Source organism: Pseudorca crassidens, chromosome 2 (genome assembly GCF_039906515.1).
Source record: "Pseudorca crassidens isolate mPseCra1 chromosome 2, mPseCra1.hap1, whole genome shotgun sequence".
In the NCBI taxonomy this organism is placed as follows: Eukaryota; Metazoa; Chordata; class Mammalia; order Artiodactyla; family Delphinidae; genus Pseudorca; species Pseudorca crassidens.
The window spans coordinates 1,771,141-1,798,666 of record NC_090297.1 but is presented as its reverse complement, the minus strand read 5'-3'; the positions used below and the strand labels follow the sequence as shown (position 1 = coordinate 1,798,666).

At 57.8% G+C, this 27,526-nt stretch overlaps 1 protein-coding gene across 3 annotated transcripts in view; it reads right to left on the bottom strand.

Moving 5' to 3' along the window:
- PRDM16 (PR/SET domain 16) overlaps positions 1-27,526 on the bottom strand; it is a 323,046-nt gene that overhangs the window by 193,467 nt on the left and 102,053 nt on the right. For all 3 annotated transcript variants that reach the window (XM_067717769.1, XM_067717771.1, XM_067717770.1), the window contains exon 2: positions 24,203-24,552. In XM_067717769.1, the coding sequence (XP_067573870.1) occupies positions 24,203-24,552 (350 nt within the window). The remainder of the gene's footprint in view (positions 1-24,202; positions 24,553-27,526) is intronic.

Sequence of the window (27,526 nt, the reverse complement as noted above, 5' to 3'; positions counted from 1 at the left end):
TTTTGGGCTTTGTGAAAACTGGCCCCTTTCCCAGCGATCGCCCCCATTGAATGAGGTCGAGCGCGCAGCTCTTCCGCAGCTCTGATGGGTTTTCACGGGGTGGTGAATGGGGTGCAAATTAGCGGAGCCCTCGGGAGGCTTGTTACTGTCACTCCCAAGCTGACGTCCAGAGGCAACGTGAGCGCTAATCAATCCACAGAGCGCGCCCATTATCGGGGCAAGGTAGGAAGCTATTTACTGTCTTCCCTTTCGCGGGTCGTCCATTTTGCCCACTGCGGCGAGGCGCTCTGAGGGGACAGAGCCGCAGACGCACACCTTCGCCGCCTGCACACTCACGCTCAGGCCCTGGCTGCCAGTCACGGCACGCAAGCACGCACACATTCAAGTATGCACGTATGCACGAGCACACATGCGTGCCTGCAATGCACACACACTCAATCACACCCATGCACGCACACACACAAGTCTGCACGCACATGCATGCACGTACACATGCACACACAAGCACACATGCAAGCACACACACATTCAAGCACATACACATGCATAAGCACACATACAAGTATGCATGCACACACCAACACATATACAGGCACACGTGTGCACGTACAAGTGCACAAATGCCCACATTCAAGTATGCACACATGCACAAGCACACACGTGTGAGCACTGTGTGCACACACAAGCACACACACACAAACATGGATGCACATACATGCACGTACACGCACATATACAAGTTTAAATGCATGCTCACACACACGCACACACAAGCACACATGCAAGCACACACACATGCACACATTCAAGTACACACGCATGCATGCACAAGCACACACAAAACATGGACGCACACACATGTACAAGCATATGCACAGGTTCACATGCGTGCACACACAAGCACGTATACACGCACACACAAGTATGCACACACGCACACGCACACACAAGCACACACCCCATGGAGGCACCCTGTGCCACTTCCTGCAGGTTTATTGCTCTCCAAGAACCAAGGCTGGCTGCTGGCTGAGATGCTGGGGTAAGCAGCCCCGCGGGTGGAGTGGGGCATGGAGGGTGGCCAGCCCTGTCTTCCCACGGCCGTGGCGAATGGCCTCAAGCAGGCCCCAGAAGAGCAAGGACAAGGGTGGCCCGGGGGACAGTGTCCCGGCATCTCAGAGCGGAGAGACGAGCGGAGCCAAACCACACTCGTTTCCAACACTGAACCCACTGACGCCCCGACGTAACCAAGACATTTCATTTCACGCTAGACCCGTCTTTCCTTAGGGGCCCACCAAGAGCTCATTTAAAACTAGATCAAGTCCACGGCTTCCGAAACTGGCAAACTAGGCACACCATCAAGCCGAAGAGACACACCATCAAGCCGACCCTTTATTCATCTCGGGATTGAGGTGGACGTTTCCAGGGAGAGACTCACACTTACTTCTGATTGTTCTACTTAGAAAGAAATCAGTGCTGACAACGCGACCCAGGGGCTCACGGTGACCAGCTCGGTACCTGGCAGGCGGCAGCCTCTGAATGATACACACACCTAAGGAGTGACTGAACAGGCGAACAAACGTCTAATGAACCAATAAAATAAGTAAATGCCTGATGAGTAAGTAAACCAACATACACTAGTAAGTTAATAAACAAGTGTCCAAGTGAACGAAGGAGTATACATCTAGTGAGTGAATAAATATCTAATGAATGACTAGATAAACACATATGTACCTAGACGTCAAGAATAGCCCTTTCCAGAAGATGTGGTGTGTACACACACACACACACACACACACACACAATGGAATACTACTTAGCCACAAAAAAGAGTGAAATAATGTCATTTGCAGCAACATGGATGGACCTAGAGACTATCATACCAAGTGAAGTAAGTCAGAAAGAAATAGACAAATACCATATGATATCACTTATATGTGGAATCTAAAATATAACATAAATGAACTCATCTACGAAACAGAAACAGACCCACAGACATGGAGAACAGACTTGTGGTTGCCAAGGCAGGGGGTGGGGGAGGGATGAACTGGGAGTTGGGATTAGCAGATGCAAACTATTATATATAGAATGGATAAACAACAAGGTCCTACTGTAGAGCGCAGGGAACTATATTCAATATCCTGTGATAAACCATAATGGAAAAGAATATGAAAAAGAATGTATATATATGTATAACTGAATCACTTTGCTGTACAGCAGAAATTAATACAACATTGGAAATCAACCATACTTAAATGAAGTAAATTAAAAAAAAAAAAGAATATCCCTTTCCAGCCCCTTGAATCCAGGGCACACATTCAACGGCAAATTCTCTTCGATTTTGATCCCTTAAACTTAGCATATGGTATCTGTTCTTTAGACCATGTCTAGGAAATATTTTATCCGCCTTATCATGTGGCTTAAGCTACTGAAATTGGACCTGAATGTCAAACACGCACGCACACGCGCGCGCACAGACACACACACACACACACACACACACACACACACACACACCCCTCTGAGAGTCTCCTGTGACGCCCTGGACTGGGCTGCCTGCAGGTCTGGGCTCTGACCTAGATTCTGAGTCTGCCCAGCCTCTTCCTGTGTCTGCAGGATGGGTCACCTTCCTGGGCCTCAGTTTCCCCATCTGACACAGGAAGAACATTCCTCATGGCAATAGCTCAGAGCTGAACGGGTCACAGAGACAATGTCACCTGGAAGCCAGCCCTACTGCCCGTGCAGTTAGCCAGCCGCAAGCCCACAACAACGAAGTTTAACTGCCTATATGCTGCATATAAAGCACTATTTTCTGATAGAATAAATCAATATATTCATCTTCTAGACATTCACACCTGGGTTACTTTTTAAAGTAAGATGATACTAATAATCGCTGATTTTCTGTGGCTGAGAAAGAAAGGTAGCCTTAAAGTGTCAGCGGTCCTTCGTGTAAATGTCTCTAGAAAGTGCGACACTATTTCCTGTGCGAAATAAGGACTTTGCTAGTGGGCCGGCAGGAGAATGAACGACAGGGAACGTTTCGGGACTCCTCACTAGCCAGGGAGGGTAGAAGGCAGCTAGTGGCAGATACTTTTCTAGAACATCAGCCTTAGCCAGATCCTCTTTTTCTGCCAGTTTGGAAAATTCTGAAGACAGTCCTGGGCCGCGAGACACATCTGTGGCCCAGAACTCGGGGAGGGTACTGCCTGGGGTAGGTGGGGCTGAGTCTCCTGGGGTCAGTTGCCAGGGAAAACCCCAAAGCAAAAGGCGCACTTGCAGTAAACTGGTGTTGCCAAAGGCTCCTGACCTGGGGTCCCAGGAAGCTCCCCTGGGTGCCCGGCTTCCCCGCCCCTGGGGTGCCGTCAGCTGAAACGTGTGGAGGGAATACGGCCGCTACAGCCACTCCATGCTCAGCGCTGCTGGTCTGGCCCCCAAGGGAGCCCTTTATGGAAGTCACCTCTCCAAACCTCCCCAGGAAAAGGGAGCCTGGGTTGGCTCCAGTCTGTCCAAGGTCATGACGGGGCAGGTGTGGAGGTTGGGTCAACCCGTCAGCACCCGGGGACGGGCCACAGTGGAGCTGTATTCTCTGCTGTGGAATGCAGGGTGTTGCCTGGACTCCTGTGGCTTTAAGTGTGACCGTGCTTGGTGAATCCCAGTCGAAGGTTTATTTCATGTCCTGAACTTCCTGTCCCTTTCCTACTCCGGCATGAGCCTTTCCCAGATCTATCATTCATTTTTCTTGTCACTGGAGCCAAAACACTCCCATACTTTTGACTAAGAACTTCAAGGCCACCAGATGCCACCCAATGTCAGTCCTCCCCTAGCGAGCGTAGCCCCGATCATTCCCTTCTGAGTCTCTTGGAATTCCCAAGATGCCCTTGTGTTTGTAGATTCCCCAGAGTTATGCCCAAGGCCGCTCCCCAGCCCCCAAGCACAAGGAAGGCTGGAATAAGTCACCCAGACTGTGGAGATGCCACCCCGACCCGCATAAGAGCGTGAATGCCTGCTGAGGCGAGAGCAAAACGGTTCTGCGCAGAGCGCACCAGCTCCTTCCATCACCAAGAGCCTCTGCCTCTGTGTGGGGGTCCTGGCGGGGAAGCCACGGTGGCGTGTGTCCAGGTGACCCAGGCCGGGTCTGGATGGGCTGGAGAAGCCGCTCCAGGGCCTGCGGCCTGCTCAGCCACCCAGAGGCTGGATCACAAGCTCATCCCTGTTCAGGGCCGGACAGAAGGCTGTAGAAGGGGCAGGAAGAGGCCCCTCCTCTGCTCTCTCCGTGTCTCAGCTGGGCTCTCCTGGATGCCTGCACTGCAGCCTCAGGACAAACCTGGGGGCCCCCAAACCGGCCAGACCCTTCGAATAGAGAACAGGTGATGCCCAGGCCAGAGGCCGTGTGGACGAGACCCCCCAGCCTGGTCCTGAGCCCACCAGCTACGTCACCCCCAGATCCTGCCTCAAAGGGGCCGATTGCACACGTTCCTCTCCTGGTGCTGGCCACTGGGCAGGAACAGGCACACGGTAGGAGATCTGAGGAGGGCTAAGGCAGGACGGGGCTTGAGGCGCGGGTCAGGGCAGAGCAGGACGCAGCCGGCGCCTGGGCCCCCGGGAGCCTGTAAGCCTCGCGGGTCCCCTGTGGGCACCTGGTCCTGGCAGAGGACAAAGGTCTCGGAGGGCACCACAGGAAACTGTTCCAGAGGAAGAAGCCGGAATAGGGGGCTCACGGGCTCCTACTTAAGTCCTGTGGTTCTTAACTGGGGGTTCCCACTGCCCAGGAGACACCGGCAATGTCTGGAGACACCTGGTCGTCACGATCGGGCTGGGGATGCTCCTGGCGTCCAGCCAACTAAACATCCTTTGTCGCCCACTGCAGGGAGTGCCAGGCCCCAAGAGCCAACGGAGCCAGAAATGCCTTTGTGGGGGTCACGCCACTTGCCCCTGCCCCCCCTTGGGCTGGTGCCCCTAGGACAGACAACCTGACTGTGGGGACCCCCACGGGCTGCAGAGGGACCGGCCCTCTGAACGTGGGACATGCAGGGCAGAACGTCCCCTCCACAGTCCCCATCACTGCAACAGCCCGAGGGGCTGGGATCCCTGTACAGACAGGCACACTGAGGCTGGGGGCGGTGGTGGAGTGACATTTTCAAGGCAGAGCCAGGATTTGCATCCAGGGCTGTGGAAACGGGTCTTGCGGCCACGCAGCCTTAAGGCCAGTGAATCGGGCAAAGGGCCTTCCGGCGGTTGCTGCCCACAAGCAGGGATCATAACTAAATCTGAAGGCAGCTGCCTTAAAGCAGCGTCCGCTCCTACGCTAGCTCTGCCCAGCGACCCTGAACTCCAAATGTACTTGCTTCCCCCTTGAAACTCTCAATGGAAGCACAGTGGCCTCCGTGGGAGCAAAGCGTCAGTATCTGCACCAAGCGCGGAGGCCAAAGGCACTGAGATCGTAAAGCTAGCTGCTCAAAAGGAAACTGGCCTTACATTTAGGTCTTTAATCCATTTTGAGTTTATTTTTGTGTATGGTGTTAGGGAGTGTTCTAATTTCATTCTTTTACATGTAGCTGTCCAGTTTTCCCAGCACCACTTATCAAAGAGGCCGTCTTTTCTCCATTGCATATTCTTGCCTCCTTTATCAAAGGTAAGGTGACCATATGTGCATGGGTTTATCTCTGGAAAACACAGGCAGAACACTCTATGACATAAACCACAGCAAGATCCTTTTTGACCCACCTCCTAGAGAAATGGAAATAAAAACAAAAATAAACAAATGGGACCTAATGAACGTAAACGCTTTTGCACAGCAAAGGAAAACATAAACAAGACGAAAAGACAACCCTCAGAATGGGAGAAAATATTTGCAAATGAAGCAACTGACAAAGGATTAATCTCCAAAATATACAAGCAGCTCATGAAGCTCAATATCAAAAAAACAACCAACCCAATCCAAAAATGGACAGAAGACCTAAAGAGACATTTCTCCAAAGAAGATATACAGACTGCCAACAAACACATGAAAGGATGCTCAACGTCATTAATCATTAGAGAAATGCAAATCAAAACTACAATGAGATATCATCTCACACCGGTCAGAATGGCCATCGTCAAAAAATCTACAAACAATAAATGCTGGAGAGGGTGTGGAGAAAAGGGAACACCCTTGCACTGCTGGTGGGAATGTGAATTGGTACAGCCACTATGGAGAACAGTATGGAGGTTCCTTAAAAAACTACAAATAGAACTACCATACGACCCAGCAATCCCACTACTGGGCATGTACCCAGAGAAAACCATAATTCAAAAGGAGTCATGTACCACACTGTTCATTGCAGCTCTATTTACAATAGCCAGGACATGGAAGCAACCTAAGTGTCCATCGACAGATGGATGGATAAAGAAGATGTGGCACATATATACAATGGAATATTACTCAGCCATGAAAAGAAACGAAATTGAGGTATTTGTAGTGAGGTGGATGGAACTAGAGTCTGTCGTACAGAGTGAAGTTAGTCAGAGAAAAACAGATACCATACCATATGCTAACACGTATATATGGAATCTAAAAAAAAAAAAAGGTTCTGAAGAAACTAGGGGCAGGACAGGAATAAAGACGCAGACGTAGAGAATGGACTTGAGGACACGGGGAGGGGGAAGGGGAAGCTGGGACAAAGTGAGAGAGTGGCATGGACTTATATATACACTACCAAATGTAAAACAGATAGCTAGTGGGAAGCAGCCGCATAGCACAGGGAGATCAGCTCGGTGCTTTGTGACCACCTAGAGGGGTGGGATAGGGAGGGTGGGAGGGAGATGCAAGAGGAAGGAGATACAGGGATACATGTATACGTATAGCTGATTCACTTTGCTATACAGCAGAAGATACCACAACACTATAAAGCAATTATACTCCAATAAAGATGTTAAAAAAAAAAAAAAGGAAACTGGCTGGGCTCCTCCACCCAGGGCACTCACACAGCAGGGGCACTTGGAGGGGTGGAATTAATGAAATGACGTTGCATTTCGTAACTGCGAATTTCTTTCCCAGGCCTAACAAGGGGCTAACGCGCTGGGCTAGAGCCTCTGGGAAGTTCTTTTGGAGGCGCAAGCTGGCGGGGCTGGCACACTGGCCCCTGTGTGGACGCGTCCACCTGACTGAAAGCCTCCTCCACCGACACCGTCCTTCAGGCTCTGGGTCCTGACTTGGCCGGTGGCTCCTTGGCCTTCTGTGGGCCCTGCCTGCCTTCCTGGGAGCTGGCGTACGGTGGAACACACAGGTGGCGTGCTCTCCTCCGTGCACCCCCACGTGGGCTGCTCAGCGACTCAGAAGGGTCCTCGCTTCCTGGGCCAGACCCCGGGCTCGAGGAGCCCCTGCAGGGGGTTGGAGTCCCCAACTCCAGTCACCTCGCCTCCCCTGGGGCTGTTTCCTTACTGCTGCTCAGGAAACAGACTGATGGTCCACAGGAAAGTAAACGAACGGTACACCTGCCGTTTCCTACAGCAGCCAGGTCTCTGCCCTGCTGAGGGGCCCTCCCACTCCCCACACCAGACACGCAAGGGTCCCCGGGTGCCTCGCTGCCAATAAACGTGTGCTTGCTCGTCCCCGAGGGCACAGGTCCAAGCCCACCCGGCAGCCTCCCCTGGAAACAGCCTCGCTCAGCCTGGGACTCGGGCACGGCTGTGCTTTCTCCCCAGCTTCCAGCCAAAGCTGCACAGTAAAATCAGAGACCGTCGAAAATGCTCGCGCTCTGCCACAGTTCTGTGCTGAGGAGCTCGTGAGCGTTCTGGAACAGGGGCTGTGAGGCTAGGCCCCGAGACACCTTGAAAGGGCCAGGACTTGCCGTCTACACGGGCATCGTTCTTGCACGGGCACCTGGCAGGCCTCCCCCACTCCATGGACGGGAGGGACCCATGGGCCCCAGGGAGCAGTGGCACAGCCAGACTACCCGTGACACCCCGAAACGAAGGCAGCGCGCCAACAGCCCGATTCCATTCCTAAACACCCACTCTCGGGCACTGACGCTCGGGGACCCCCTCACGTTCACCGGACAGCCCTTCGGGGTCAACACAGGAGAGGTGTGACCGGGCTCAGGTCTGTGGGGGTCAGTGGGCTCTCAAAGGCCACCATCGGCAGCTCTGTGACCCCCGACAAGGCGCCTTTGCTGAGAGACTTGGGACAGCGGTGCTGCTTGGTGCCGTCAGGGACACGAACGAGGTGGGGTGCTGTGAACCGGTCCACGACTCCAGGAACCCCTGGGGAAAGCGAGCCTCATCGTGGGCTGGTCAGGGCCCAGCTGGACCAGGCAGGGGTGGCGGCTGTGCACCTCGCTCTCTGCAAAGCCCTGGAAGTCTGGAGTCGGGGCCCTTTGCGTCCCCCGGGCTTTCGGTTCCCCTACGAGAGGGTTAACTGCACGGGACCCCGAGATTCCGGCCGCTAATCCGGCACATGCGGCCCACACTCCGAGGGTAGAGTGGGCAATGGTCAGCCGGCTCCCCTCGCTGTGGGGGACCGTGAATAGCAAATCAGCTTGTCCAAGTGGGCAATTACCAGGGGCCGAGCCAGCCTGTCCTCGGCTCCCCCCAGAGGCACCCCAGCCCCCAAAACCTCACACATACCACTTTCCTTTCATCTCCTCCAGGCCTGCCTGAGAATCAGATCCTGCCTCGTTCCTAATTCTTATTCTTTTTAGAAAACGGATTAGGAAAATCTCATCTGGAAAATTAATTAATGTGTGAATTCAACAAATATTTACTGAGCGTAGCACTTTGTTAAGTATTTAGTTTTTACATAACTTGTATGTTTCCCCCTCCCACTTTTGGTTGGCTGGTCAAGTTTCCGGCTGGTCCATTTCTGTATTTCACGCGTTTAGTTGCTATTTCCAATAATATTCTTCTCTAATTCAACTATTAAGATATATTCTTGCATACCCAGTCGGCCACCAAAGCACATATTAAACCTCGAAATTTTAAGTGGAGACAGAAATCAAATGGCCTTGCCAGACGACTGCGGTCAGGCGTCCTTGGCGGCCACGGCCCCACTAACCCGGGTGACACGGCCCGCGGTCCCAGGAGATCGCAGGAGACGGGGACTCTCTGGAGGCCCTTGATGAGTGCCCAGCGATTGTGTCCGCTGTCATCCCACCGCTGGCACTGGGGATTATTTTCAATGCCCCATTTTCCCGTCCCCCAACCCTCCTGTCGCTGGCTGTAGGTAAGTACACCCTCCTGGAGCAGCCCCCGCCCCCAGCCAGACAAAAGTGAACTGGCCTCCTCTTTCCCCAAGAAAGGAAGCCGAGCCTTTTCATGGGCTGTGAATGGGGCCCCTCATTTAGGCCGCATTATACCCGGGCCTTCATTTCCCCTTTCCTTCTTTCCCGCATTCAGGGGGGCTCTGACTTCAACTAATTCAATGACAATCCCGCCAGGCCTTCCCAGCTCCCGACCCGGGAGCACATTGTCTGGGGTGCAGGCTTCCCCTCGGCCGGGTCCGCTCTCCAATTAGCCAACTGCTGGGCCTTCTGTCCTCCCCGCTCCTCCCTGCCAGCCGCTCATTTTTAACCATTTCCTTTTGAACCGGACTGCGGAGGGCCCTTGGGGGAGAGCCTGGCGCCGGGTCAGCCGACCCGGGCTCAGGTCACACTCGTGCTGCAGAACCGGCACTGGCCTCGCAGAAAACGTGAAGACCAGGCATAGGCGGGCAGCCAGGCTCTGCTGTCCCGACCTCAGCCCACGCTGTCCTCCTGGGACGGCGAGGTGGCCGAGGCCTGCAGCTGCTCCTGAGGCGTCAGCACTGCCTCGGGGCCGGTTTGGGATGTCTTAGAGCTTTGGTCCCGATGACGGCTTTCTTCTGAATGTCGACACTGCATCTCTGACCCCCAAGCCAATCTCTCCTGCTTGAAGAAAAAGCGTCCCAAGGCCTGCAGGGAGCCACGTTCCCTCTGGTTTTTTCCGTCGCAGGTTCACGGAGTTCGTACGCACACCCACACGCACACGCGCGCACGCACAACGGGGCTCAGACGAGGCGGGTGTCGGAGAGTGGTCAACCCAATCCCCATGTTTATTCCACTGCTGTGATCTTCGGAAGAAAGACGTTGGAATTGGCTAAAAATGTCAACCCTGGGCTCTGACTTGGGTTAGCAAGGTTGTCATCAACTAAAGCCCTCCTGGGTCCCCACCCTTCATGCGCCCAACACAGGCACGGTTCCTCTTGGTGTCAGGAGGAGACCTGGCCGGGAGGGTTTGGGCACCAGCATCCACGCAGAGACACGGCACCGGGTGTGCGTCACCGCTGGTTCCTCTCCTACAACACCTGGGGATGACTCAGTGCAGGTATTTGCCCTCTGAGGGTCCGTTATGAGCTGAATTGTGTCATCCCCCCACCATTCATAGTTGAAGTCCTAACCCCAGCACCTCCTAATGTGACCTGATGTGGAAATAGAACGCTTACAGATGTAATTAGTTAAGATGAGGTCATGCCGGGGTGGGTGGGCCCCGGGGACAGGCCCCCCTGAGAGGCTGCGGAGGGACCGCGGCCCTGCCGACATCCTGATCTGGGGCCGCCAGCCAGCCTCCAGGCTCTGAGAGGGTGTCTGGGTGAAGCTGCCCATCACGGGCACTTTGCTGCCACAGCCCTAGGGCCCAGCGCGGGCAGCTCTGGGCGCAGCAGCTACCTCCTTACTGTCACGCGTCCTGCGTTCAGAAACATTCAGTATCCAATCGACCAACTGGCCGATCGCACAGGGAGAACTCACCAAGGCCGCCTTGGCCGTCACATCCTTATTTTCCAAGTCCTCATTGTTTGCTAAATCCAGTGTCTGAGGAGTGGGGTACCTACTAAAGACCCCGCCCGGCCCCCTGCTTCTGCGTAACCTCCCGGAGAACTTGGTGAGCAAACCAGCATGTGGCTTTCCGCACCGCTCAGGAGGAGGTGGGAGGGAGACGGTACGCACATGCCTCCATGCATCCCTGTGGCTTCAAGGCTGGGTACCTCAACAGAGATGAGAAGGCCGTCAAGGGGGGCAGAGCTTCTGTGCGGAGAGACAGGGGCCAGGTGCTGGGGCTGGAGCCGCTGAGGGCCCCATGCTGACCCTTCAGTCCAGAGGATGTACCAGCCTTGCCCATCCCAGGGAGCAGACTTTACAGGAATACGTAAATGCAAAGGTTGCCGTGTGGGGCCCACGCATCTTGGCCTGTGTTTTGAATGTATTGGAAGTAGGCGTTTCTTATTTCCAAGGGGTCCCCTGAAAGGGGCACATTCGGGTCCTCCAGCGAGGCAGTTCCCAAGGCTGAGAAGACTCACGTGCATTTCAGCTCACGGTGGAAAGAGAGAGAACGAGTTCTACGGAAATTTTAACCACCACGTGGTGGCGGAGGGACGTCCAGTGAAAAATTACTCACTTTCTCTTCCCCCCAGATCCAGCAAAGAAATCTCTCTCCCGCTCTCCACCCCCCACCTCTCAAAGGTGAACACCAGAGTATTCAAACGACACACGCCTTCAGGGCAATTCACTTCAATCCTTGCTTAGCAAGTGGAGAGACCGAGGCCCAGAGATGGGGCTGGCTGCGCGGGTCTCTATCCACGGCACGGCTCCCCCCCGCCTCGTGACACAGACATCTCGGTAACCTGTATGCTGCCTCTTAGAAAACCTCATGAATTTATCTGATGTTTAAAAGGAACAACAGGAGAAGGCTGGATGCGGCCATTCTAACCCTCATCTACTCAGTGTTAATGGGGGTGATGCCATCCTGATAACAGCATGGTAGGTCCTGGCCGTCCTGGGGCTTTGAAGGCCCTTGAAGGTAAAGGGTTCAAGAACTGCCCCAACTCATGCAGGGCCAGGCAGCCAGCAGCCTGGCCAGGTCTCCCTGCACGTCCCCGCGTCTGCCAGATTCTCCCAGCGTGAGGGACGCATCTGTTTACTGGAAACAGGTGACAAGAGCAAACCCCAGTCTGGGAGCAGGAGTCTGATGTTCTAGGGGGCAGCCGGAAAGCCCTCCCAACCTCCGACCTCCACCCGGGAGGCACAGGGCGCTGGCGGGGCGCGGGGGTGGCTTAGCACAGCCGAGCCCCAGAGGGCAGTGGGCCCCTCGCTGCAGGGAGCCCTGCCTGGTGGATGTGTGACTTCCGTGGACCTGGACAGGCACAGCTAAAGCAAGGAAGCCAGAGGTGCTGGGGTCAGTGCTCTGGGCTCAACCCCAGGGTGCAGAGGTGGGGAATCCTCCGGACCCAGCGCACTAGCTCGGATGGGTTGGGAAGCCACACTCAGTAAAGGCGGAGGCACGAGCGGGTAGGAGGTGCTGACCCAGAGCAGGACGTGCCCCATCCTAGTGGGTCCAGCTGGACAAGCAGCCTCACCTGTCCCAGCACGGAGGACCCACACGAGGGAGCGGCCGCGAGAACCATGCAGCTCTGTTGGGGAGCGGAAGCCCAGGCTCCCCAGGCCTCCCTAGGCCTGACCGGCCAGCTGATGGGGTGAGCCCATCTTCAATGTATTCTAGGTTCCAAGAAGGATTAAATTAGGAGGTCAATCCAAGACAGACCTTCAAAAGTTGGGGAATTCTGGTGTTGTCTTCGGGCTGTCAATGGGCCCCGGGTTCCCGCAGGAGCCTCTCCGGTTGGGGCCTGGTGTGGACTGTACGTCTGTCTGGGTGAAGCAAGTGTGGGAGAAGGCAGGGAGTCCGGGCTGCCAGGGTGTCACCGAGAAACTAGTGACTCTACCAACCTCAGTCCTGCAAGGCCCTTTGAGGGCTTGCTGCTCCAAGGGGCCGTCCCGCATCCTCAGGGCTGACTCAGAAGCCCCAGTGAAGACCAGAGTCCAGACCTCACCAGGGACTGGTCCCTGAGGGCTACCGGACTGACGGGGGAGCAGCAGAGGCACTGGGAGCTTAGCTGGCCCAGCGGCCCTTGGACAGGCCAGGCCCAGGCTGGGCTGCCCTCCCGAATGCCCAGGTCAATTCCTCGTGGGCTGGAGATTCCACCTCTCAGCCCCGGTGCCGCGTGTCCTCCATCCCTGGACGAGTTTTCAAGTCAGTGCCACGAGAGTCTCCCCCATGGCGATGCAGGCTTTATGGACAAGGCAAATACGTTCCCCTCAGCATGGCAGCCCCTATGATACAATCAGTGGAGTCTGAAGGCTTTTATCAAAATGCAAAACAGACCCCTTTTCCGTCTCCCTCCTCGAAGGAAGGCAACGAGGTTCACGCTCCCTGAGCTGCCTCCCCAGCGTCCTTGTGGCCCATCCCTGTCGTCGCTGTCGTCGTCATCCTCCCCCTCCCCCTCCTCCTCTATCCCCCCCGGCCTCTCAGCCATCCCTCGCTCTCTGCCCGTCCACCTGTGAGCTGCCACCCCAGAGCTCAGCGGCCTCCCCCGGGTGCTCCGGGGCCACAGCCATTTCATCACCGTTATTTTTACTTAAGTCCAGCGTGCCTCATACTTTGTCCACGAGGTTTTACTTCGGCCCTGAAGGAGGCCAGGGCAGGGGGCTTGGCCACCTTGCCTGGACCCCGCCACCTGCAGGCCTCACCCTCTCTGACGAGCCCCATCCTTCCCCACGGCAACGCACAGTTCCCATCCCCGCGGACCCTGAGGTGCGCCATTGAGAACGAACCAGCCGGCGTCCTAATACCCGTCCACCCCCACTTGGCAGTGCTCTCCTGGGCCTCCACTGAGGACCGGCTGAAAGGAAGGCTGATAAATTAGTCTAGAGGGAAACAAGGCGGCTTCTACTTGTAAAAGGTCATTGCGACTTTGTTCTGGGTGAGGGTTTATCTCAGCTGCCGCGGGGACAGACAATGCCTTGGGCCTAAAAGGCAGAAATCTTAGCTCTGCTCCTGAAATGACTGTGCTGATAAGCCGGAATGGACTTTAGAAAGATCTAAATGGGAAAGGAGTGGATGTAGGTATTGTTCAACATGATTGAACAGGGATGACACAATGGGATGTGCAATTAAACTGGGCATTAGCCCAGAAGGCAGGAACGCAGACTGAAAGCCAGACAAAGGTGCTCCCGTGGCCCGCTCAGGGCTGGTGATCCTGGCCCTGCCCTGGCAGCCGGGCAAGGGCCACAGCCGGGATAGCAGGACAGCAGGACGGGAGCCCCGCGTGCTCTGGGCGCTGCTGTGGAGGCTGGTGCCTCTCTTCAAGCCAACTCCCTGGAAACACGGTGGCACGTGTCACAGGGGGACAGGCACACAGGTGAGCAGGGACCGGCACGCTGGCTCCTGTGATGATGACAGGGCATCCTGTCTTAGCATCTTCCCACGCGGAGGAGCAGACGCGACCACCAACACCAATGCACATCCTGTCGGCTGACTTAAACCGTCACCTTTAGGACGTTTTCTTCACTGTGCTCTAAGCAATATGAGGGCCGGGCGGGACGCCGCCCCAGGACACTGGCTCCGGGGGGTCCCGCGGGGCCTGCTGCCGTGCGCCCAGACTGACCTCTCACCCGGAGAGGCCCTCCTGGCCTGACCTGGCCTCGATCAGAGCAAACCCAGCTGCATCTCAGTGCCCAGCAGGGCCCCAGAGAGTGGAGGGAGCCCTACGCCAGCCCCGAGCAGAGCAGGAGAGGGCGGCCTGCTGGGGGACCCTCCGACAGCTGCTGCCCCTGGACGCGTGGTGAGCGGCTGCATCACCCTGGTTTCTGCTGAGGCCGAGGTGGCCTGTGACACGCTGAGAGCATTCCTAACCTGGGGATGACCAGCCCACAAAAATTCCCAACCCAAGAGAACCTTTGATAAGCGGGTCTGGCTGGGAGGTCCACGCCCTTGTCCCGTGACCCAGGGAGACCTTTTATGGCCTGCGAGGCCTGGGATGCTCAACTGACCCAGCAGGGAGGGAGGCCCAGGGAGGGGGTGGACGATGGGCCAGCCAAGGCCATGCTGGGGGTCCCCGGGGAGCCTCCTGGCCAGTAGCTGCCGGCTCTCAGGAGGGGCCACCCTCCCGGCCCGTCCTGCTCTCTGCGAGGCCACTGCTGGGAAAGTACTTGAAATAATCTTTCCGTGTATATAAGCGACACTGCAGATGCCTCAGTCTTAGCAGGTGGGTCCCACCACTTGCTTCCTGCCTGGGGGAGGCGGGCTCAGCCCAGAGAGGGCCGGCCAGAGGCAGCCCAGGCCAAACCTGAGAGCTACCCCCGCTCGGCCGGCGGTGTGGGTGCAGACAGAGGAGGCTGAGGGGTACGTCTGAGCCACTCCACACCTTACTGGTCCCCGCTTCCCTGGAGGAGCTGGGGCCTGGGCCATCACCCACTGGACAGGGTGGTGGGGGTGGAACGCCCACGAGGGTTGGGGGCTGCTCTAACTGCGGCGGCTGGTGCACGGGGCCAGCGCGGCTGGCCCAGTCTCCGTTCTCAGCATGTGTTGGCTGCAGGAACTACAGGGGTAAGCGGCAAGGCAGAAGGGTGCCGCCTGGGGCTTCCCTGTCTGGTCCCTCGCCCCTGTGCTAACTTACCATGTGACCCTGTGGGACCCCCTTCCCTTTCTAGGGCTCGGGGTTCCCACCTGCACAGTGAGGGGGAGAAATGGTGATGCCCCAAGTAATCTCCAGGCGTGACACAGACGATCAGTGCCCGGGAAGCACCCCCTGCCCCAACCTTGACCATCAGGCCATGCCCTTGGGGGGGTGTCGGGTCCCTGGGCAGTCTCCAGCAGGCTCCCCCCCGGAGGACAGCAGTGCCAGTGCCCAGCTGTCGGGGTGCGGGTGGGATCGCTCCGGGGCCCCTTCCCGGCCTCACCTGCCGCCCAGAGCTCCACCAGGAGGACAGTGGGGCCGCCGGGCTGCGCCTGGCTCCGGGCTTGGGGGCAGTGGTGGAGGGGTGCGGGGGCAGGAGCAGGGAAATCCACGGTAAGCCCTTTCTTGGGGCTTCCACCCGGGAATGGAGACCTCCCAGTGGCCCCTCTTCCACTGCTAAATAGAATGCAGATTCCTGGGGACCCCCGTCAGGAATTCTAACCCACTAGGTAAGGGTGGGGCCCCGAATCTGCATTTTGAAGGTGACTGGGGGATCCTCAGCACGACCGTTTGAGACCCGCAGCTCCGTGGGACCCACGCCTGAGGTGAGCAGGTGGCAAAGATGTCCTTTCAGATTCCTGGACTTTGCGCCTTGCAGGCTGATGGCCTGGGGCGGGGACCCCATGGTTCCTGCCTGAACACGTCTCCCCCTGCCAGCCAGGCCCCAGGCGCCCTGGGACCAGATCAGGATCCTGGCTCCAGAGAGGCTGATGGCTCTCTCCGGGGTCCAGAGAATTCCACAGCGGGGCACCCGAGGGGTGGACACTAATGCCCGCCAGGCCCTGCTACGGTCCATCGGTCTGGGACTTGGGATCTACTTACAGACAGAATGAGGACCACGGAGTAGAAAGCGCCTCGCGTGGCCAGCGTGTGCACACAGCAGGGGCCTAATGAACGCCAGGCCTTCCCCTCTCGCCCACGCTTTGGGCCACAGAGCAGCTGTCCAGTCAGCCTGCCCCAGCCTCGCCAGTCCCGCCCAGCACAGGGACCCAGGTGCCCTTGCCATCGTCCCTGAACGTGTGATCCCCATTTCCCTTAAAGAATAAGGAGGCGGGAGGGCAGGAAGAGGTGACAGAGCACCCCATGCTTGCCGGCTTTCTGGGAGCCAGTGGGATAGGCTGAGCCCAGGTCCCCTGGGGAGGCTGAGCGGCCACCCGGAGGAGAAGCCATCTTGCCCCCCTTCCACCTTCCCACTCGCTCCCTTCTGACAACCCCAAGGCTATTTCCACATCTCTGGTTCACAAGCAGCCTGCTCCAGGGTAAGGGCGGGCTTGTTGTCACTGGTGTGAGTGTGTGTGTGTTCCTGTGTGTGTGTGTGTGTGTGTGATACAGATGGTAACATACCATTTAAGAAGTTGGTATTCATGGACGTCTCTCGAATATGAAAAGAAAATATTTATTTCCTTTTTCGCTTGTGAATCAGAATGCTCTATTTAAAGAAAGTACCCTCTGCTGGACTGTGTCTGAGTTATTACCCCTTAAGGAAATAAAGAAGAACTACCAGGGAGGTATTCTTAGTCATTCTCTCTCCTTTTTCCGAAAATTCCTTATATACCCGTGCCTCGGAGCTGGGCCTAAGATAGTGCAGGATTTCATGGCATTCTTGGGCTAAAAACGTCTGGACCTGATGTCATGGTGCTTGGGAGAGATGGCAGAGGGTCTGCGCTGGGAGCGGTTCCCGAGGAAACGCGAGGGCATGGGTTTCTGTGTCCCCAGCCCCGCTGCACAAGCGCAGCCAGGCCGCCTCCCACTCGGCCCTGTTCCCACAGGACAGCCCCTCTCGTCGGATCCGGATTCCTGTTTGACAGCCTGGGAAGAGGTCCCCAAACCTGTTATCATCCAGGTGTTTCCACGGTGTGTGAACATTCACTGGGCGGCAGCTTAGACTTTGGACGCTTCCTGAATACACGTTACGCCTCCTAAACACATTCAGAAAATCATTCCAGGGGGACAAAAAGGCCCTGCCATGTTTCTAGGTCTAAAATAAAATTCCAGACCACGCAGAAGGAGGGTCAGTGTCAGGGGTGAATTAGCCGGCTGGGCAGAGGAGGGCAAAGTAAAGGGAGACTCCGGGCTCCCGTGTCCCTGCGGGGCGGGATGCTGCCGGGATGGTCCCAGTGTGTAACCTGGTGCCACGGAGAGAAAGGACAGAAAAGACTGGGGACTGAGAATACCAAGCCCTGTGAGTAAGGCCGTCAGACCAACAAGAGGCCCAGCCTTTACAGTGGAGACCGGTCCTGGCCCCCTTCCCCAACAGGCTTTCCCGCACGGCTGGAATTCCAAGAGTAAACACAGCAAGATGGTCTAAGACCCAAAAACAAAGAAGCAAAGAAGCATGGCCTCGGCATGGCCCGAGAGCACTTGCCCCGCGGGCTTCAGGGTGGAGAATGCATGGAAGAGGCTGAAGTGTGATCCTTGCACCAGGATGAACGTGGACGAGAGAGGGTAGGAAGTGTGCTCGTGTGTGTGTGCAGCACGGAGCACGGCCACCTGTACTTGGGCCGCAGGGATGGCTCTGGGACAAGCCGTTCCCCGCAGTAGCATCGCCTGCGGAGTATCTGGATGCCCCCAGCGACCCGACCCAAATCGTCCCCCTTGCCTCCCGGGGCCCCTGGTGCAGATGCTGGAGGTCCGGAAGGATCCCCCACTTCTCCTTCTTTCCAGACTGGCTATTCTCACCCCCACGGCACATTCTAACTTCCTAGAAGTTTTCACAAACCCAGTGCTCAGGGAGGTTTCTTGGGACTTTGGGTTCAAAACCAGGACAGTCCTGGGCAAAACAGACACGGCTAGTCCCTCATCTGGCCAAAGCCTGGCGTCTCTCGGGTGAGGTCTGGGCACCTGCTTTTCTGATGCTCCAGGCGATTCCGTGTGAGGCTCTCGGATGGAGACCTCTGCTCTCAGGTCTCAGACGCCCGGGAAACGTCTGAAGGGCAGTCCTGACCTTCAAGTACCAGCTGTCACATTTTGCTCTGCAAACTTAGCAGACGCTGTCTAGAGCCAGGGCTTGTCCCTCCTCCCAGGCTGCGTGACCCTCCTCTCAGGGTCACCTGGAGCAGTGGGGGGCTGCTGAGCCCAGCTTTCCTCTCTCACCGTCCTGGGGCCACAGGTCCATCCACGGGTGGGCTGGGGCTGAAAGAGCCGGGGATTCTGTGGCTGTCGGCAGTTCAGGGCCACAGAGGAGGTGCTCGCCGGCTGGACACCAGCTCTGCTTCCACAGGGCTGCTGGCGAATGACATGCCTGCGGGTGCAGACCAGCCGCCACTGTTGCTGTTCCTCCTGGAGGTTGAGCACCTCCTTCCTGAGCCTTGGGGAACGGCCAGGCCTGGCCATAGGGGCGCTGGCTGCCTCAGCTCTTTTGAGGCCGGACAGGCGCCCACAGCGCCAGGAGGTCAGTGCAGGGGGCAGGGCGCTGGGAAGCTCAGGCTTCCGGGGCTACCAGGTGCATCCAGGATCTTTCAGGTGACAAGTCCAGCACGTGTCTGTCTCCCGGTGGACGGGATTTCTCGTTTGGTCCTTATGCGGCAGGGACTAGAGAGGATCGAAGCCCATTCCCAAGAGCCTCGGGAACCCTGTCCCAGGGGTAGGTGGGTGCTTGGTTATAACAGGAGTCACTGCTGCCTGAGCCCAGGCCTTGATGGCCTTGGGGGCAGGGAGCCCCCGGGGTGTTGGTGAATCGTGCTCACATTCAGGGGTGTGGTAAGTTCAGCAGGAAAGAGGACAGGGTCCTTGAGGCCAGAGCGTGAGGGTGTAAATGCAGGAGAAGAAGGAAGTGGAGGCCCGTTCCCCACGGAGACCTGGGGCCAGCGCTGAGGTGCCCACGTGACTCCCGGCCAGGCTGGGGCAGGTGCCAGGGCGCAGAGGCCAGCCCCGCCCAGGAGCTCCTGCCCCTCCCCGTGTCGCACTGAATTTGGTCTCAGCCAGTCTTATATTAGCAGCAACGTCTCATAATCTGAGCGTGCGCGGCTGGGTAGCAGCTTTTGCCTGGAACATCCCCTGCCCTAGCATCTCGGGATGTGCTGGCAGCCCGTGGTCCTCGGGGGTGGCCGGTGGGTCCTGGCCCTCGCCAGAGCCATGCAGGGGGAGCCCTGGACCCCAGAGGAGCTGGCTTGGGGGCCGTGTGATGGTAGCACCCGAGAGACAGGGAAGCCTGAGGCCTTGGAGCAACTCCCCCTGTGACCCTGGAGCTTCCCACAGGCCCTGGCCCAGACACGGCCATTTGTTGATTGAGCAAATGAACACGTATATTAATATTCAGGAACCATAGCCAACGGGATGAGGTAATCCACTCAAGTCAGTTCTTCAGATAATTGAAGCCCCATCAATTCACGTTAACGTTTTCCACCAGCTCCTTAAACAGAGGCAGACGCATTTTTTTTCGACAGATGATGCTTGAGTGCCAGCTACAGGCTGGGCAAAGCTCTGGGCACCGGAGAGCCTGCCTTTCTGGGGGAGACAAGCGCTGCACCAGGAAACAAACAGAACCGGGTGCTTGCGGTGTGCAAACCACTCCTGCCACCTCCCCGTGGAGACCAGCACAGCTGCAGGGCCCCGCCTCGGGGGCAGGTGGCGCCTCTGAGGAGAGGGCGCCACAGCCCAGCTCCCTCTGGGCTGTCGCTCGCAGCCACCTCTTAATTAGCAAAATAAACAGCACGATGATAAATGTCATGATTTACTCAACAAATGATCAAAATCATTGTTTTTCAGACCCCAGGGCAATAAAATGCAATCACTGGGTGATTTATTCTGGGCAGGCTGTGTCTGGGGGGAGGGGTCCGGGAGTTCGAGGACAGACGACCTTCCTTTGAGATGGAGCCCACGGGGGCCGTTTCCACACACCCCACGCTCCCATCTGCGTCCAAGGATGCGGCTGCCAGGTCCGGGGAGCTCGCAGAGCCCATCTGTGCTTTCTTCCAAAATGACAGGGAGTCACTTCCTGGTGTCCCCCAAAGCACCCGGTGGGAGTGGGGGAAGGTTTAGAGTCATTGAATGTTCCTGACGCCCACATGGGGAGGAAGGGCAGATGAACAGAGGGGGGAGGGTGCCAGCCGCGGGGCACACATGCACCTCCCCATTTTGCTCAAGTAAAATTCCTACGTGAAACAAGGCTGCTCCTGCCACCTTGACCCTGAAAATGCCAGGTCACTCATGCTGCCCCAGCAGGGACAGAGGCATCGTGTCACCGGAAACCGTGTGCACCACAAAAAGAGAAAAGGAGATGGGACCCTTGGATTTTAGTTCAATGGAATGGTCCGCGATAGGAATTCTGTTCTCTGGGTAGAAAGAAAATTGTTTCCATGGTGTACCAAAAGGAGGGTAGGAATAATCGGTTTGACCTTGATTTTGAGCCCGTCCCCCGAGGGACACCCACCCTGTGCCTGCAAGGGGCTGTCTCTGGACCCCCCTCTCCTGCTGGACCCCAACACCAGACCTCACAGGAGCAAGCACACTCCGAGCCCGGCCAGGCCACAAAACGCTCCCACCACCCTCCGCCCCTCAGGGATCCAGATCCTCCCAGGCGCTTCCTCAGAGCTCCTTTGCCACCTTCGCTACAACGTCATTACCTGTTCTTTCTTCTCCGGGAACTAAACGTCATGTAAATTGTAGTAAAACCAAATCAACCTGATTTACGAAGCTTCATTACCAGCATGAGATTCAACATTGACACACACACAACTCGGGACCGGACTGCAGGCCTTTGGGTATTGTCCCTGGGACCTGCCTCTGGCGGTCCTGCGTCTGCCCTGGCCTCCTTGGCTGTGACACTTAGGCCCTGACGTGTTGCTAGCGATTGTCTTGGTCGCCAGGCCTGCTCTGGGCTGAGCTGGCCGCAGGCCCGGGGAGAGCGTCCCAGCAGGGGCATATGAGGGCGTGGCCAGCGGCCTCACCTCGGGACTCCGGGGCTCGCTGGAGACCCTTCTGCGGTCCGGAGCCACAGAACGATCCAGGCTCTGGAGGCTGGGCTTTCCGCTCCTAATCTCGAGCCCTGTTTGCAGCAGAGCAAAGGCTAGGACCACGCCTGCCCTTGAAGGGGCAGCAGCCGGCCGCTCCTCTGGCCCAGACGCTGTCACACTCGAGCAGGGCACAGAAACAAAGTGAAACATCAGTCGCCTGTTTCAGGATGCGCGTGAGGCTCTTTGAGTTCCACCCCAGAGACCCACGGTGCTAGAAAGAAACCACCTCGACCTTATGATTTATTTCAAGCAAAAGCGGGTTCGCCCTGATTTTCGGGGTGCCTACTTCGTCCTCCCCCTCCTTCCAGCCCGATTCTGCCCTTGGGGCTCGGCCACGATGACGGTGACACAGACAGCTGCTCACGACCGCATTGGACGGGATGGGACAGGAGGCCGCGAAGCCCAGAGCAGGTGGTCAGGGCCCGGACTCGCCGAGGAAACAAAGTCAGATCCCGCCGGCGCGTCTGGAACTCTACGTGAGGACGTGGACGCGGCCGGCTCCAGGGGGAGGTGGCGGTCAGGTCACGGCCCCGGAATCAAGGCGCTGTCGGGGGAGGTGCCGTGGAGGGGAGCGTTCCCGCACGTACACGGAGGACAAGTGATATCGCAAAGTCAACAGGCACCACCGGGCAGATAAGAGCCACGGCCCGTACCAGGCCCGGCACCCAGGGCGGCGGCGATACGGGCTGTCTCTTTAAAAATAGAGCAAACAGAGGCCTGCATCAGAGCAGACAAGAGCCAGGTTGCCTCAAGGTCACCCACCGCACTACCCGTAGGGTCCGTTTACCCTGCAGCATCTGAAGGCGCCCCCTAATTCAATAGCCCAGGTCTTTCCGAGCACGCGACACAACACCCCCAAATTCCTTCCGAACAGCCAGGCGGGAAGGACAGGACAGGCCGCCTGCAAAAAGCCACTGAACAGCCCAAACCACTTACCTGTCACGTTGTCCAAAGATGCTCTCCTCGGCCCAGCGAGGGCCACCCTGTGGGTCTCCGAAGAGCACACGACCTGCCTCCAGGAGGGCCGCACCTCCCAACTCCTCACCTCCCACCTCACCTTGCTCCCACCTGGCCGGCCGCTTCTGCAGGTGACCCGACCTCGAGAGGCACACACGGCGTCGGGCGCCTGGGGACAGCAGGGCACGGTCCAGCCGGCCAAGCGGCGGCCTCCCCCACTCTGGACCGTTGTGAATTCTGGCTGGCCTGCTCTTCCGTCCATCTGGTCAACCCACTACCCCTCTAAACCTTCAAAGTCTACAGAGCTCAGGCTGTCAGCTGGCACCCGGTAGGGGCTTCTGTGTCCCCTGATGTCTACACTCCATGTGCTACCACAAGCCACACTCCACCAGCTTGCTGGACAGCGGGGACGTCCTGCGTTCGGGGCACCCCCGTGTCCTTGTGAAGGGCATGGCGGTCTCAGGTCTGCGGCCACTGCCACCAGCACGTGCACCGACTCAGGCAGCCTCTTTGACCTTTACGGAGGGTTTCCAAAGCTGACGGGCCCGGGGGAGATGCTCAAGGGCTGCAGGGGGTCCAGGAGCTTCCCAGGGGTTAGGAAGAGGCCGTGCACATCTCTAGGGAGCAGCGGAGGCTCCAAGGCAGCCTTCCAAGCTGTAAAGACTCACGAGAGGGGAAAGATCCAGATTCGCCCCTTGCTGTACACAGAACGCCGAGGCGCACAGCTTGGGAACTTCTCCAAAGCCACGGAGCAGCTGCGGGGAGTCGGCTCCCCTGGCCCCCGCTGCCCTGGTCCACCGTAGGGGACACGGCTGCCGGCCACACAAGGCCCTCTTCCCTCCTTGGACAGCGCGCCCCTTCCTAGAACTGACCCCCGTCCAAGCACTTTTGGAAGTTGTGAAACACCCAGAAGGAATCTGCATTGGCATTTGCATTTTCCGTCCAGGCAGGGTCCCTGCCAAGAATACCACCGAGCATCGGCCCTGTGGAGCCAGCAGAAAGGCTAGGACCAGAGGGGAGAGCGCGCCTGTGGGGCCCACGGGCCTTCTGAGACCACCCTGAAAGCCCCCCCACTGGGGCCCAGCGACGCTCGTGGCCCGAGCAGGATACCTCCAGAGGGAGGGCCGCCTTTGGGGGTGTCAGTTGCCGCCCCCCACCTAACCAGCCTCCCTCTCCTGACCGCACATGGGCTCCAGGACCCTCGAGCCAGGCCCAGGTCGCCAGGGAAATGTTAACCACAAGGTGCGCCTCTCTGTCCCCGCTCGTCTGAGAAGCGCGGGCTGTTCTCAGGGAGCCCGCTGGCCCGGGCAGGAGGCCCTTGGCCTGGACGTGCCTGGGGCACCTGTGGCAGCGCGGCCACCAGGCGCGTTTTACAAGCTGCCCCTGGCTGCTCCTGCCAGGAGGTGGGCCCCCATCTGAGGGGCTTTCCCGGGAGCAGAGGCTCCTGTTCTGGGAGAGGCCATCCATCTCTGAGGTTCTGCCGAGACTGCAGCCTTAGCACCTAAGATCCAGACGGGAAGCTCGGGGGGTTTAAGACATGAGCTCATTAAAGACACATTTCCGGGAAGAGAGCGGGCACAGCGGATGGGGGCTGCCAGGCAGCTACGAGGCCCTCTGGTGTTTTCGGAGTCGCGTCATGCAAGCCGCAGGATAAAATAAGCCTGGGAAATGTGACATTCGAACGCTCTCTCCTACCCAGCCTCCTGCCCCCGGCGGCTCAGCTCACCCGGCTTTATAAACAGATGGAGCGCGAGATAAATGGCCGCGATCAGTCACCCTGCACGACAGAGCTCACCTCCCAGCCGAAGTCCACCTCCTTCAGCGCGGCCCGGGGCGCCACCATGTACGGGCCAAACCGCTCCCCGACCTCCATCTTCTTCTTGGCCCAGATCCCCAGGCCGGCCCCGGGGATAGAGGACTCGCGGAGCTCGAAGTCCGGTGGGATGGGGATGTCCTCAGGAATGTAGACGGGGGCCTCGTAGGGCGAGCCTTCCTTGGGCGTGAAGTCCTCGCTGGTGGGGAAAGGGGACGGCGGCCCCATGGGGATGGGGGACATGATGCTGTCCTCGGTCTCGTCCTCGGCACTCTCGCCAGCCAGCAGGTCGGGGTCCGGCCCGTACATGTTATTTACAATGTCGCCGTCACCTGGAGGAGACAAGGCAGCGTCAGGCTCTGCAGCTCGGCTTCCCAGGGCTCAAGGCTCGGGGACCAGCTGGGACATGGGACAAACAGAACCAAGGGCGCCAGAGGCCCAGGGGTCACCCGGCTACCACCCCTGCCTGGGAGGCACGGTCTCTGCTAGGGGCTCCCAGGGGACTGTTCCAGCAGCGTCTTGGGAAGCAACGCAGACCCCTGGGGGGCTCCCCGAGGCCCCGGTGGCAGCCCGAGGACACGCTGGCCCGTTCTGCGTTAGGACAGGAGGGAAGGAGGTGCCCACGCTCCACGGGTCGGGGGCGGTGGGGGAAGCCGACGCACCAGACACCCAGCCCGGGGCTGATGGGGAGGCATTCCTTCTGGGACCGCTTTGTGTCCGCAGCCTTGGGAATTAGGGAATGGGGGCAAGCCCCACGTTCTTGGGAGGACTCAGAATTGGGGTTACTGTGAAATTTACCCCAATACCTGGGCTGCTCTGGGCAGCTCATGGGGCCGGCTGGGCCCTGGGGAGAGTTCCTGGGAGTTCCCGATGAACTCATGGCAGCTTAGGACAGAGACCTGCTGAGGTCATGAGTATGGGACCCCTGGGGTGGCAGGTCATGGGACTGAGCAAAAGGGTCCCCGGCTTGTCTGTCTGCTGTGGGCCTTTCTTCGGGGTCCAGCCCAAGAGACAGTTGGTGCCAAAACAGTGCCACCTAGGAGTTCACCCAAGGGTGGCCCGAGGCACAGAAAAGATAGAGTGGGCGGGGGAGAGACAGGGCAAGCAGGAAGGTCCAGCAGCGAGGAAATCGGCTTCACTCCTCGGTATCGACCCGAGAGTGGAAAACAGGGAGGCCGAGGGGTGAGGATTCCCGGCAGCGTTAACCCACAGCCCCTCGAGGGAGGGGAACCCGAGTGTCCATCCACAGACGAGGGGACCAATGCGTGTGGCCCATCCACACAGCAGAATATTGATAATATAGAAAAGAGAAGAGGATCACGGACACGGGCTGCACACGGTGAGCCTTGCAAACGACCCTCAGAGTGCAGGAGGCTGAACACAAAAGGCCACACGTCCTACGGCTTCATTTATGTGAAACGTCCGGAAAAAGCAAATCCACAGAGACAGAATCCGTGTTGGGGGGGAACCGAGAGTGACCGACCGATCGGCACATGGTCTCCTCTGGGGGAAGGAGATGTTCTGGAACCAGACGGAGGGGGTGACTGCACACCCTGGTGACTGTGCCCCGTGTCCCTCAATTGTGCACTTTAAAAATGGTTCACTTTTGTATGCTGCGAGTTTCCCTCAATAAAATTAACGAAGTCAGAGGAGAGTGAGAGGAGGAGAGGGGAGGCCCCGGGGGTGGGAGGCGCGCGGGCGGATTGCTCGTGGCTCGGAGCCCGCTGACCTCTGATCTAGATGCTTCTGCCCAAGTCCCTCCTTCTGGGACTTGAAAACCTTAGAAAGTGACCCAAAGGCTGCGGTCACTTTGGCCCTCGTCTCGCGGCCCCCTCCCTGCTCCTGAAAGGGTCGTCTCCAGGGAGATGGGAACTTTTCAGTACGAGTAAGATGACCTCAGATCCAACGGAGAAGTAACAAAATGTTTTCTTTCAAAAGAAACCAAAGTCTTAAAAAAAGGGGGGGGGGTATTCACAGAAGTAATTATTATGTTTTATGTGGCCAATGGTTCCTTTTTAATTGACTCGTAGAATCCTTTCAAAAATGCAACAACGGAACGGCCGCTGTCGCTCCCCCATCCTGGGGACCCGAGGCTGTTTAGGTTTGAAAGAACACCCCGACCCTTCCTGGGACTGCGCGCGCACCAAGGTATATCGCGGGGATAATTAACGTGCCACCTTATCATGTGACCTGGTGACTGCACAGAGCTCCCAGCAGACTCAGGTAGGACCCCCCAGCGCGCTCCCTGACCCCTCCAGGGTCTGATGCCTTTGCTTCCGGGCCGGTGAGGAGTCCAGCTGTGTGCGTGTGAGGGCGCTGGGCAGAGAGCAGGGACGTGTCCCCGTCCCGTGCACATCCACCTCAGCGGGGACGTGCCCCCATCCTGTGCACATCCACCTCAGCGGGGACGTGCCCCCATCCTGTGCACATCCACCTCAGGGCTCTTTTTGTTTTCCTGGGTTGTTTTTTGTTTTGTTGTGTTTTGTTTTCTTTCTGTTTGAATTCGACTTCCCCAAACTCGTCACCTTCTGGAGGAAAATCAGCGCTTGAAGGGCACGTTTGATTTACTGGCCAAGCAAACAGCTTAGGAGGGAAAGGTGGTGTTTCCTGCTGATTAAAGGAAGGCTGTGCGTCGCCCACCTCCCACCCACCGCAGTCACCAAGGTTAAGTGATTGCCCGGAGCCGCCAGGAAAGCCCAGGTCTCGTTCGGCTGCCCCACTGCTGGTGGGGGGGGGGGGGCCTCTGTTTTCAGACGTGGCTGAGAGGAGGCCTAAGGGTGCGCAGAAAACATCTGGAGAAAAGGAGGCGCGCTGAGCAGCCCCCCAGGCCCTGCAAGAAGCAGGAAGCAGCTCGGATGCTGCTGGAGCCCGTGCAGGACCAGCACAAACTGTCCCCCCGACCCCGGGTCCCCGAGCAGCTGGGAGGCTGGATGGAAAGAGCATCCTCCCTCGGCCCAGTGCCCCAGCCGGACTGCCCTCGGGACGGGTGGCCCAGCAGGAGCCCCTCAGCCCCGGGCTGGCATTTCCAGGGAGGGGGCATCATTGCCCCCGGCCCCCCGCCCCCTGCCACCCAGGCCTGTGACCACCGTCACATTCCCAGCCAGTGCTCTCCGGAAGGGCGGAATGCAATGCCAGGAACACGAGCTTTTCATGACCTTGGGAATCCAGACTGTGCCGTGGCATGTTATTTACTCATGAGGAGACCAAGGTCCTTCACTGGGGTTCTGTGGTCGTTTCAGGCTCAGCGTTCATGACTGAGTCCATCATCCCCAAAATTTCTCCTGGGAGATCCACCCAAATAATAAA